Raw genomic sequence first — 13,435 nt, 5'->3', positions numbered from 1 at the left:
TTTTATGTCACCTTTCTGGAAAGTCTTTAAAAGCAGTTTCAGGGGTTGTCCTGCAGAAGAGGGACCTCTAGTACATACACACTGTTTAGTTTTATTTTTTCATGGTAGTTTAGCTTCCCTCTAAGCAGCACTTTGTGCCAAGTCCCAAAAGCACCACTAGTGAAAAGGAACTGCTGAAAGAGAAACACAACGCAATACCAGTGTGGTAGATCATGGGCCACAATCCAGCACAGAGTTTACCATACTTATAATCCTTTTATTTTGGAGCTGTTAAGTGCTCTTATCACTGTGTTGAATTGTGTCCATAGTTTTAAATAAATAAAATAAATAAATAAATAATTTTTATTGTTGGGAAAAGAGGAATCCACCCAGCAAATAAAATGTGTATATTGTTGATGTGTACTGATTGCTTCCCCCTGCCCACCCCCATAAAAGGTTACGCTTGTTGCTTTGTAACTGCTATGGCATAACTATAAGCTAAAGGTTGTTCTGATACTGCTGAATCTAATAAAACTGTTTTGCTTTTGTTTGTTTTTTTAGCAACAAGAACAAGACCCCACAAATCTTTACATCTCAAACTTGCCCATTTCCATGGATGAGCAGGAGCTGGAGAATATGCTGAAACCCTTTGGACATGTCATTTCCACCAGAATATTAAGAGATGCTAATGGTGTCAGTAGAGGAGTCGGCTTTGCCAGGTGAAAACCTTGTTCTTCCTGATTTGTGATTTGTCTTATTATATGCGCTGGACTTTTTGCAAGTGCTGTCTTTGCTCTGAGGTCTTGTGGCTGTAGAATATGCAGAATGTTTGAGGAAGTGGGGACCTTTATCAGACTGTGTGGCTGTATGTTTCAAGCTTTGCTTGAAAACATAGCTTAATTTATTTAGCAAAATGACAGTAAAATAATCAGGGATAATTAGATAGAAGCTCAATTTCAACTTTAATAAGAATAACTGACATTCTGCCCAAACTCCTGAATTTGATTATGCTTGATATTTCTTAATTTAACATCAGGAGGAGTGAATACTGAAAAATCTGTAGATGGGGTCTGTAGCTTCTCTGTAAGGCACTTGGAAGTTAGTGCCATGACTTAGAGCAAAAACATGTGAAGTGAAATATCAGTGTTTCTACATCTCCTGCAGACAAAAGATAATTATCCAGTCCCAGCTAGTTTCTTTTCCAGAACCAACTGCTTATAAATATTCTATAGGAACATATAACTATACTGTAAAGTTATTAACATATTCTCCACCTTGGCTTATGCCACCAAATGATTTGATAGCTAGGCATATAGAAGACTTGCCTACAGAGTTTAACGGGAGTTGAAGGTGCTAATATCTGTGTCCAGTTTCCTTTGTATAAGCCAAATGCTGGAAATCAATGGTGCTCTGACCATCTTCTTTTTTGCATTTCCTTTGATAATGATTATAACTAATAACAACAACTAAATACATTATTATTGTTTGAGAAGTGCCAGAGAACCTAGGCACTTCTCAATTATAATTATAATTATAATTATAAGCCAATGACTGGGAATAAGGGAGTCACACATACAGTCATTGGGTATAATATGTCTATAATTAAATTGGAACCTAGACTAGCAAGAATAAACATTAGATTTAAATATGGCTGTCCTCAATTTTCTGTTGTCCCTTAATATGCACTCACATAACCTACTAGAGCCTGAAAGGCAGTTTGGGCATCATGTATGAAAGAACAACCTTAGGCTAAAATTCTAGACACATTTACTAGGAATTGTTATTGTGGATCAGCAAAGAAGTTACTTCTTTTCCTTCTGTTTGGGGTACTCAGGACAAACATCAAGATTCATAAGAAACCTGTCTTTGAAACAAGGTACATGGTGAGGCAAGACAAACCCATACAACTTCACATTGGGCTTTTGAATACATGGGCTGTGCAGTCTTGATTGGCACTTTTCTGATCTGCTGTGGAGGCAGGAATTGGATATGCTGGGAATGTAGTTTTTCTCAGTCTGGAATCATTCATGCTCATCCTCAATATGCTGTTTTCAGTCTAGATTGATTCTAGATTCTACCATCCACAAGGGTGAGTGTGGTTACTTGATATGAATTTGAAAACCCTCCCTTTGATTAGATTACCCATGCCTTTTCCTCCCTGCACATGCCACACGTGAATGAAGAAGGAAGTGGTGATTGTGATCTTTGTATATGTTTCTCCACAGCATCATTTGGGAGGGGGGATATTGTGGAAGAATTGGTGGTAGTTATTCGCCACTATCATCATCTCCCTCTGTCCCTTCTTCTCCCTCCCTTGCTTCCCCTGCATGCAGCCCTTCCTGTCAAAATCAGCTTTCGAGGCTGCTGTTATCCACTGGCACCACATGGCGCCAGCACTGACCTGTTGTCCAATGTCAAGCCTTTGAACACTGAATCAATCCAAAAGGGTGTCGTGTCCGGGTTGGGACTCAAGAACAGAATCACTTGATGAAAGCAAATCAGTTTTTATTAGAGTAATTTCCAGACATAGGCTCCTCCGCCTCATGAACTCTTAACATGAACCAAAACCCGCGACATGGAAGATAGTTGATAGAACAGAGTATCAAACATTCCCTGTCCCTTATCAAGGGGGCTTTCGGGTGTGAATTCTCTCGCTCCGCCTCAAATTGCCCACATCTACGCCCCTTCCCTCCTCTTTTCTTTGGCGCCTTTTCAACTGTCTTTGGGTGTGGGGCGAAGGGGGGGCGGCTACCTCCTCCCCTTCTGATTCGGAGAGGATGGTAGGGAGTGGGGGGGTTGGCCCAACACTTCAGGCGATTTCTCTCTATCCTTCTCTGCAGCCGAAGGGACTTGTACTCCCTCCTCCTCCCCCTCTGCTGTAACTGCTCCACATTCCTAGGGGGGGAGTGCGTGGGAAACGAGTCTGTTGCCTGTTCAAGGTTTTCACCCTCTATCTGGGAAGCCTCCTCCTCCCCTCCAGATGGCTCAGCCCAGCTGCCCTCCTCTCCTAGCTCATTCTCAGAACCATCAGAATCCCAACCATACATCCTGACATCATCCCCTTCTCCATGCTGTGCTCCCTCCCACCCTGTTGGTTTGGGGCGATGAGGGAATTTCTCATGAAAGTCTCTCACTAAAATGGGGGCGTGAACGTCCTCTGCTTTTTCCCAGGATCTGTCGGCTGGTCCATATTTCTTCCAATGAATTAGATATTGCAGCTGATTTCTCCTTCTCCTGGAGTCCAGGATCTGTTCCACTTCGAACTCTGTTTGTTCCCCCACCATTATCGGTGCCCCTGGAGATTCTATCGGCCTCAACTCACTGGGGGGGGCTGCCTTCGTTAGCAAGGAACGATGGAATACCGGGTGCATTTTTAACTTTAAACGAAAAGCCACAGGATTTATTTGAGCCTGGATCTCGAAGGGTCCCACTCTCCTATCCTGCAACTTCCTGCACTTACCCGGCATGTTAAAAAAGCGAGTTGACAGCCATACTTGATCGCTCTCCTGGAGAGGGGCCCCCTCACACCGACGTTGATCAGCAACTCTTTTGTATTCCCTTTTGGCTTCGTCTAATTGTTGTTTCAACACTTGCTGTGCTGCCTGCAATTCCTGTAATAATTCCTCTGCCGCTGGCACAGGCCTGCTGCCTGTGCTGCTGGGAAAAGCTTTGGAATGAAATCCATAGTTAGCAAAGAAGGGTGTTTGCCCAGTGCTGGTGTGCACGGAGTTATTGTAGGTGAATTCTGCAACATGTAAATAGGAAATCCAGTCATTCTGCTGGTAAGATACGTAACAACGCCGGTGCCTCTCTAAAACTGCATTAAGTTTCTCAGTTTGCCCATCAGTCTGGGGGTGGTGAGAGGAGGAGAGCCTTAGCTCCGTTTTCAACTGCTTCCAAACAGCCTTCCAAAATTTATCTGTGAGCTGGGTGCCTCGATCCGAGACGAGGCTGTCTGGCAACCCATGCAATCTGTAAATCTCTTTAATGAACACCTTTGCCGTTTCTTTGGCGTCTAAGGCCCCAGAGCAAGGGAGGAAGTGGGCCATTTTGGTCAATGAATCTACGACCACCAAAATAGCAGTCATTCCTTGTGACCTAGGTAGATCAGTTATAAAGTCCAGGGAGAGATCCTGCCACAGCCCCTTCGGAGTGGCTAAAGGTTCCAACAACCCTGCAGGCCTCCCTGTGCTTGCCTTCGCCCTTAAACACATGGCGCAGGATTTTACATAGTTCTCAACATCTCTGCGCATTTGAGTCCACCAAAAATCCTTAGCTACATTTTGAATGGTTTTTAAAATGCCGAAGTGTCCAGCTGTGACATTGTCATGGCATTGACGCAATACTCTGAGTCTGAAGTCCCCTTTTGGCACGTATCTGGCAGTTGTAAACCACAACAACCCATCCCTCCAGTGGAAACTTACTTCTGAGTCCGTGCTCTGCTCCATTTTCTGGATGTAATGTTGTATGTCTGGATCCCCCTGTTGGGCCCTCTTGAGCTCTTCTTCCCAGGACGGCTGACAGGCTTCTAACATGAGTTTTTCCAGTGGGATGATGTGTTCGAGGGGGGTGTCAGCCTTTTCGTCTTTGTATTGGGGTTGTCTGGATAGGGCATCCGCCCTCTGATTTTTTGTATGGGAGGGTACTTTATTTTGAAGTTAAACCTGGCAAAAAACTGCGACCAGCGTATCTGTCTCTGGTTCAATTTCCGAGCGGTCTGTAGGCTCTTGAGGTTCTTACGATCGGATTGTACTTCTATCTGATGTTGAGCCCCCTCCAAATATTGCCTCCAGTTTTCGAATGCATCTTTGATAGCTAAAAGCTCCTTTTCCCACACAGTATAGTTTTTTTCAGCATCTTTGAGCTTTCCAGAGTAGTATGCACACGGGTGTAGTTCCTTCCCACCCCTGTCAAGCTGCAAGAGAACCCCCCCCGATCGCCCAGTCCGAGGCGTCAGCTTCCACGACGAAAGGCCGGGTCGGGTCAGCAAAACGTAGGATAGGTTCGGAGGCGAATTTCCCTTTCAGGTCTTCAAACGCTCTTGCTGCCTGGTCTGTCCATTGAAACTTCCCTTTTCCCCTTAAACAGTCTGTCAGGGGGGCGGTTAGTTTGGAGAAGCCTGGGATGAATTTCCTGTAGTAGTTGGCGAAGCCCAAGAAACGTTGCACGTCTTTCTTGGTGGTTGGTTGGCCCCAATCCAACACACAGCTCACCTTTCCGGGATCCATCTCCACTCCCCCTGCTGAAATTCGGTATCCAAGGAAGTCCAGGGAAGACAGGTCAAAGCCACACTTTTCCAGCTTGGCATATAGGTGATTCTCTCTCAGCCTTCTCAGCACAGTTCTCACATGTTGGTCATGCTCTGACTGGCTCCTTGAAAATATCAGGATGTCATCCAGATAACAAACCACGTACTGGTCCAAGAGGTCCCTAAACACTTCGTTCATGAACTTCTGGAACACTCCTGGGCTGCCACTTAACCCGACCTGCTTAGTTCCAGCTAAGATTAACTATTATTGTTATTTGCCATCATCACTGTCCTGCAGGTAACAGCCGAAGCACAAAATCTTGCCACCTTGGCTATCACCTGCTGGTTCCTATCGGAGAGTAAATATTCTAAATAAAATGTGTCAGATTTCCCTGGGATTTTTTTGGAGAATTGGATTAATAAGATTGAATCGGGAGTCTCAATAAAATGGACAATACAACAATACATGTGCAACAGTTTCCACACTTCCCATATCACAGGGGCAAAAGCGCTCCTGTACTGGCACCTTGCTATATCTACCTTCTAAAAGCGCAGAAGGTAAGACATTGTCTAGCAAGCATGAAAACTTTTCTGTGTTTAGGAGTCGACAGATTTCTCATATAATTTGTTGTCATAAACTTTCTCGTGTAATCACCATAGTTAGAATAGAGTGCAGCCAAGTTCAAATGGGTTTGTAAATCAATGTCCATGATTCGCTGGGAGACAGCCTTTTTTGCTTGAACATAGCCTAATGGCATAATAGTGGGAATAGAAAGAGCCAAATGTGACAATTTCATTGACAATTCTCTTTTCCATCTAGATTGAAAAGTATCTACCAGAGTCAAAGGAGCTAAACCCACTGGGAAGAACATTAGTTTTAGCCAGAAGTTTATCTTATATATCAGTGCCCAGCCTCAACAGAGATTTGGCCCACCTCCAGCCGCAAAATTATATTAGGGACACATGGCGGAGTACCTAATATTGCTCTTATAAATTTAGTTTGAACAGTCTCAAAAGGAGAAAAATTATCAAAAACACATAGCTGGGAACGGTACAGCATCTGGGCTATGATCTTGACAACAAAAACCTGTAGGGCCGCAGGGATCTATTGCCCACCTTTGGTGTAATAAAAGGATAGAAGTGCCTTTGTACTTCTCTGGGCATGCGCAATGGCATTTTTTATGTGAACTTTCCATGAGCCTGTTGAAGGAAAGGTTACACCTAAATATCTATAGAAGGTAACCTGCTCAATTTGATGGCTATCCTCCTCCTATTAAAAATTAGGACCTTAGCCTTAGACTTGTCATAGTTAATTGTCAGTCATTCTTCTTTGCAATATGAGGCTAAAGCGCTTAAAAGGCGTCTCAAGACGATTCTTGACAAGGATAGAAGTACCGCATCATCTGCATAGAGAAGGATTGACACACAGGTCTATTTGCCAACTTAGGAGGATGTGAATTTACCTTTGCTAGGGTTCTGAACAGTGAATTAATATAAAAGTTAAACAATGTGGGAGCTAAAATGCATCCCTGTTTCACTCCATTAAAAGTGGGAATGGGACCTGTTAAATGACCAACATGATCACATTTAACCCTCAAGCATGTGTTTTCATAGAGACTATGCATTAATATAAGGAGCCTCCTATCAATGTTTGTGGCCTCAAATTTTTCCCATAGTTTGTCTCTTGAAATCAAATCAGACACAGATTTAAAGTCAATAAAAGCTGCGTGAAGCCCCTCCTTCGTTGATAGAGAATACTTTTCCATAAGATGTCAAAGAACAAGTCCTTAATCAATTGTGGAGTGACCCATCCTAAAACCAGCCTGTTCGTCACAGAGTATATTTTCCTGCTCTAGCCAGCTTAGTAGTTTCTCGTGCAAATGAGAAGCATATAGCTTGCTAATTATACTTAGCAAGCTAATTGGTCTGTAATTAGCAGGATCAGACCTTTTTCCTTTTTTGTATATTGGAATAATGATGGCAAGCCCCCAGTCCTCTAGAACACATGCTGTATGATCAATACATGTAAATACTGGTGCTAGGATAGGGGCCCACCACTCTAAATTTAACTTAAGGAGTTCTGATGGAATATTATCACTGCCTGATGCTTTACCAGCATTCAGTTTAGAAATAAGACTTCTGAGTTCATGGGAGGTGACCGGCGGCCACTCTGGGAAACTACTTATGTCTACCTTTAATGACTGGTGACAGCTTGGTCCTGTGTAATGGCAACAGAAGATTTATGTAACTTTAAAGTTTTCAACGAGGACATTGAACTTGTCAAGGATTATCAATACCTTGGCACAGTCATTAACCAAAATGGAAACAATAGTCAAGAAATCAAAAGAAAGCTAGGACTGGCGAGGGCAGCTATGAGAGAACTAGAAAAAGTCCTCAAATGCAAAGATGTATCACTGAACACTAAAGTCAGGATCATTCAGACCATGGTATCCCCAATCTCTATATATGGATGTGAAAGCTTAAACAAGAGATGGATTGATTCCATAAAGGAAACCACAGCCCTGAACTTACAAGATCTGAACAGGGTGGTTTATAACAGATGCTATTGGAGGTTGCTGATTCATAGGGTTGCCATAAGTCGTAGTCAACCTGAAGGCATGTAACAACAACAAAGTATGGATTTAGGATTAGGATGAGGATCAAATGTTACTTTGTCAGTTTATAAGGATGATACTTGTATTGCACTTAATGGAACAGCAAAGAAATCTGGAATCCTATATTCTGTGTGACACTGAAGGAAAATTACACATTGTGCCACTAACCTATTATTTTAGGCTTCCAACATTTTGCTAGTAACTTATTTAATAATCTTGTTGTTGTTTTCTAATACATATTTTGTTTATCATTTGTGGTCATATTGACATAATGAGCAAGTACAGTTAATTTAGTTCCATAAATTCTCTGTACATAGTATTTATTTTTGTTATCATTGTGAAGGTTCCCTGTTACTTTTTAAATTCTTAATAATCATGTTGATACAATAATGGTTTCAAGTGGAAGCAATATCCACTGGTTATTATTTCATTTCTAAAATAAATATGTCTATAACAGAATGAACTTCAGTTGCCTGGATTATGACTGGCATTTGGCTTAAATTATCATTTTGAACTGCTAACGTTTGACACGGATGTTTTATAATCATCATGAGTACACAAATTCACAATGGAAACTTTTACAATGGTGATATTTCTTCGGAGATTCCTGCTATTTTCTTGATTCCTATGAGACAGAGAGGCATTAATAGACACTTTCTTTGAAGCAGCTGATTACACTTGCTGTTGAAGTCAGATGGGGTTAATTCACATGAAACTTTAGGCATATCTAGTAGAAGTGACTGATGGCCTGTTTGTAATGCAGAGATTATGAGATTGCCTCACTATGAGCATGTATCAATATCAGCACACCTACTGTGATTACCAGCAAGTCACTACAAGCTCAGGCAAAGGCAGTGGTGGATAGTGACATTTTGACTAGATGGGGCTGCAATTTTTAACCTTGCTGTTTTCCTTGCTATAGGACTTGTACAGCACTTATTTATGAAAGTGTGTCATTACAAATGTACTGAGTGCTATTCTCTCTTCAGTGAAAAATATCAATTGTCCTCTGCACATCTATGCAGAGTGGAAGAGCTGTCCAAGAGGGTCTAATGATTTTCAGACAAGATTAACCCCATATCTCTTATTTTATAATTAACTCATACCACATGGAATAAGTTTTAAATCTATATATTGATTACACCTATACATCCAATGCCAAAAAACTGAACAAAACACACAAAAACTTAAAATGTGAGGAACACTTGCTTCTTGTTCTGCAAGACCTTCAGAGCAACCTGAAGTCTGCACGTGACTGAATCCTACCCGGAAATAGCAGCCCTCTGGAAATGCCTTAAATCAGGACCAAAGGACAGGCCATGGGGGAAGGGTCAAAGGGCAACCTGAAAGACTAGACCAAAGAATAAGCAAGACTGCAAGATCGTGACATGGCTCTGGAATGTCCTCTTGCTTGTAAAAGGTAAAGGTGTCCCCGCACTTGTAGTGAGAAGGCTCCCACCTGCAGTTCAGTAGTTCACCACACGGGGCAGCTGTCTGCAGATCTCAGCAGCTCCTGACACCGCGCAGATTGACCCCTGCTTTGGTTCAATACTGTCGGCTTATTTTTATATTTTTATATGACAACATCTTATTCAGGCCATGACGTATGCATGCATCTTCTAAGGCTTGGAGCTGACTTTGCTTCCAATTGTTAGCAAGGTTAGCTGGTGGTCCTTCCCCGGACTTGCTTCTGGGCTTCTCCTCCTCCCCGCTGTGACCATGTCATCCATCCTGCCTTTCACACCACCCATTGTCAAGCAGCTGCTGGCTGGAAGAAAGGCAAGCAGAACAAGCAGGAGGAGAAGTGGTGCAAGAAGGCAGTCAAGAGCCTGGTGAAGAAGCTCAAGAACACCGGGCAGCTGGACGAGCTGGAGAAGGCCATCACCACCCAGAGTGTCAACACCAAATGCATCACCATCCCCAGGTAGCTGCCTCCTTTCAGCTTGCATCCGATGACTGAGTTTGGCGTAGAAATGGAAGTCTCAAAAATGGGGTCCAATCCCAACAGTCTGCTGGGACTGGAACAGAGTAAACTGTGTCTGAGAGAGACTCTAAGCATGGAATATTGTGTGCTGGCAAAGACAGAGAGTGTTCCATTTAAAATTCACTTCAAAATTTTTGTTGGACATTTGTTTTTCTTAATAATGTTATCTGTTATTTAGTTTAATGTTTGTAAATTGTATTGCTTTTATTGGTGTATTTTTATACTTGTGTTTATTTTTCTTTGTAAGCTGCCTTGAGGGCCTTTGGCCAAAAGGCGGGATATAAATAAATTTAATAATAATAATAATAATAATAATAGTTCCATACAGTTTTCCTCCCCCAAAAACTAAGTTTAACTTTTCATTATCCAAAACTCTTTTTTCTCTAAACTTTCCTCTATAGAAAAAAGCATTGGAAGCAGATCTTGACATATGCCCACACACACACAGACACACACACACCTACTTTTCTGGAAATATTCTGAAAAATTCACTGGGATTTCATGTGGTTTAGATCAACATGCCCTGCCCCATCCAGCAGCTGCCGTACCAGCTTTTAATGAGTAGATATAGGGAAATGATTGATTCAGTTTGTTGCAACAAATACACAAGCCATCCACCATTTTCCTCCCAGTTCTCCAATTCACAAAAATAAATGCAAAATGGTTGTAAAAAATAGATAAATATTTATTATAGACAGAGACTCGCACTGTGTCTGCCATTGCTTTCTTTCTCTATCTCTCTCTCTCCCTGCCCCAAAGTCACAAAACAAATACTAAACAAAACAAAAAAGTTCCTCCAAGTAGGAAACACTCCCAGTTGCTTCCCCTGGTAAGAAGGTGTGGTCTTCAAGGAAACAATTTTGAACATGCTCAGAACACATATTCTTGATTCAGATAAGTCCACTAGGTCCACTCTGAGGCAAACCTACCAATGTTGCACTATGGTTCTATGTGTATGCTGTGGCAATATGCAAATTCCTGTGCCCTCATGACAACAGGAGGGGTGGAAACCTATGAAATTGCTATTCCTAACACTAGTAAAATGCTATATATCTTTTTCAAAAAAGAATTGTTCTCCCTGAGACATATGGGGGGGCAGCTCCTGGCCATAGCACTAGTTTTGGATTGGGACTGGCTGAGCAGTTCAGATGGGATTGGTCAGAGAATGGGAGAATAACTAAAATATCTCTCAAAGTTCAAATGAGTATGGGAGACAGGAAAGATGTGGCTTTGAGGTTTTTTGTGTGAATTTAGGGAAAGCATTTACATTCCTCGTTGCAATTCCCTTTGGTAGAGCAATGCCTTGGTTTGTCCTAATGGATCTGTCTCCACTGGACAAAGGTCTTTCCAAATTATTAAATGGGGGTACCAGTTATTTAATCTGGAATCTTATGCATGCAAAGTCTGTGAAATTTGGCTCTTCCAGGGTTGGCACCAGATTTCAAGAGACCCTGGGCAAAGTGATTTTGTGGGGTTCCCTGATAATGAGCTCCCTTCCCCCATTAGCAGCAGATGTCAGCCCCTCCCCGATAGTAGTGGCGGACCCATTCCCCCATCCTGTGACAACAGGATTAATGGGCAGTGATAGGTGGAGACTAGGCAACAAAGCAGACCCTGAGGCAGCAGGGCCACATAACTGGGCTCACCTGCAGATACACTATTTAAATTTAAAATATAACTACAATCCATACATTGTGGACATTATGAGAAAATTTAATTGATGCAGGTGAGTCCAGCCATGGACACTCCATGGTCAGTGCTGCGGCCAGGCTGTCCCTATCCAACAGCAGAAAGAATGGCACCATAGCACCCTAGAAACAGTATTAATAGGAGCAGTGGGTTGCCCTGTTCTGCCATGTCATTTTACCAGTTGCATTAAGACATTTCTGCAGTGTATACCTGGCTTACTGAATGGGATTCTTGGCTATGTTGCTAATGATATAGCTTACATACATTTTGCTTGTGTGGATGTACATGCAGTAAAATGCAGAGCTTGGAAAAGTTACTTTTTTTTGAACTACAACTCCCACCAGCCCAATCCAGTGCCCATGCTGGCTGGGGCTGATGGGAGTTGTGGTTCAAAAAAGTAACTTTTCCAAGCTCTGGTAAAATGTATTTTAAAAGGGATATCTTTCTTTAAAAAAATATAAGCTTCTCTTAGAAAACAAGAGGCAATATAGAGTGGATGTCATATGGGTAATTGCAACCCATATTCCATATAAGGCAATTGCAGGTATACCTATGACATTCAAGGGGGCCTACCAGAATGGGTGAAGTTTCATGTCGTAATTGGAAGTCTAGTTTAATGTATGGTGGACTGCCTGCTACACATTGTTCTCGGTGGCTCCAAAGGATTCACGCAGCAGAGATGAGACATGATTGACATGATTGTAGTTATTGAGCACTGCACTTAAAAGAAGTATGTCAGCACTGCTTTCTCTTCTCTGTTTCATTTTTATATGGAGTTGATAATACTAACATTTGTTTCAAGTGAAATATTTTTTATCTTTGCAGGAATTCTGCTGTGAATTGTGTTGTTACGTAGATTTATGCTGAATTGTATATTTGGTGTCTTTGCATTGATTGACCACTGAAGAAGACTTTGTCAAAACACGTTTGGTCAAATGTTTTGATATTGCATTTTAGGAGTTGTTTGTATATAATGCTTATATTGATTTTTACTTATTCAGCTATGATAGATGTATATATGTTATTCACATGCTTTAAATTTTTTATAAAGTATCCACATTCACATCATAGTCAGTTTTGAGTCAGATTATTTGGTTCCCAATCCCTCTTTTTTCACATTCAAGTGAAGTGTGTGCCGGATTACAGAAAGCTAGCCCTGGCATTTGAAAGCTGTTAATTGTGGAACTTGAGAAGAAAATGGGCCTGTTCTTTCTAAGGCAGATATTCAAATTAGCCCCCCTTTTCGTGATTCTAGAGCACTGTGGGTTTGACTTTTATTTTTTCCCCACACAAAATGTACAGAAGCTCTTTCACTTGGCAGTCTCTTTGCTTGGGAATACTTTTGGGATGTTAAGATGTGCCCCCATATATCAAAATGAAATTGTTACCACTGTGTGGTGCAGCATAACATGATTTGACACTCCATGCCCACAGCTACAGAAAACGGACTTTTATTGCATTTATTCTTTCGAAGACAAGAGTCTCTAAAGATTTGCTGCCAACATACGCTTAGTTAAATCTGAATGAAGCCAAAGTGAACAATCTTCAACTTCAGTCTTTTTGTTGCTTGTAGAAATGTCTCCTCGTATGTGTTTGTAGCAGCAATTTAAAAAAAAAGACTGCAATTATTACAAGCCAAGAGGGTCTGTTTAATGCCTCCCCTGAAACATATATTTTGATACTGTTAAATCATTTCCCATTTATATTTTCCAGACTGTTTCTGAAAACGTCTGCAGGAAAATACACACCCTGTGTTAAGACTCGGAGAACATCTTTGCACTCCAGAAGAATGCATTATCACATATTTTGAGTTTCTAACTGCCTTTTGGGGCTGTATATTAATGCATTATGAAAGAGTGATGAGGTGTGAGCATGAAAATAGTTTAAGGTTATAGCGCTATCCTTGCTGGAGGGACCTCA

At 41.6% G+C, this 13,435-nt stretch overlaps 1 protein-coding gene across 4 annotated transcripts in view; it reads left to right on the top strand.

The window, feature by feature from the left end:
- RBMS3 (RNA binding motif single stranded interacting protein 3) overlaps nt 1-13,435 on the top strand; it is a 734,215-nt gene that overhangs the window by 537,209 nt on the left and 183,571 nt on the right. For all 4 annotated transcript variants that reach the window (XM_061586167.1, XM_061586164.1, XM_061586166.1 and 1 more), the window contains one exon: nt 541-698. In XM_061586167.1, the coding sequence (XP_061442151.1) occupies nt 541-698 (158 nt within the window). The remainder of the gene's footprint in view (nt 1-540; nt 699-13,435) is intronic.

This window comes from Rhineura floridana, chromosome 10, assembly GCF_030035675.1.
Source record: "Rhineura floridana isolate rRhiFlo1 chromosome 10, rRhiFlo1.hap2, whole genome shotgun sequence".
Classification (NCBI taxonomy): domain Eukaryota; kingdom Metazoa; phylum Chordata; class Lepidosauria; order Squamata; family Rhineuridae; genus Rhineura; species Rhineura floridana.
The sequence above is the reverse complement of the archived record's forward strand: the minus strand, read 5'-3'. Positions and strand labels throughout refer to the sequence as shown.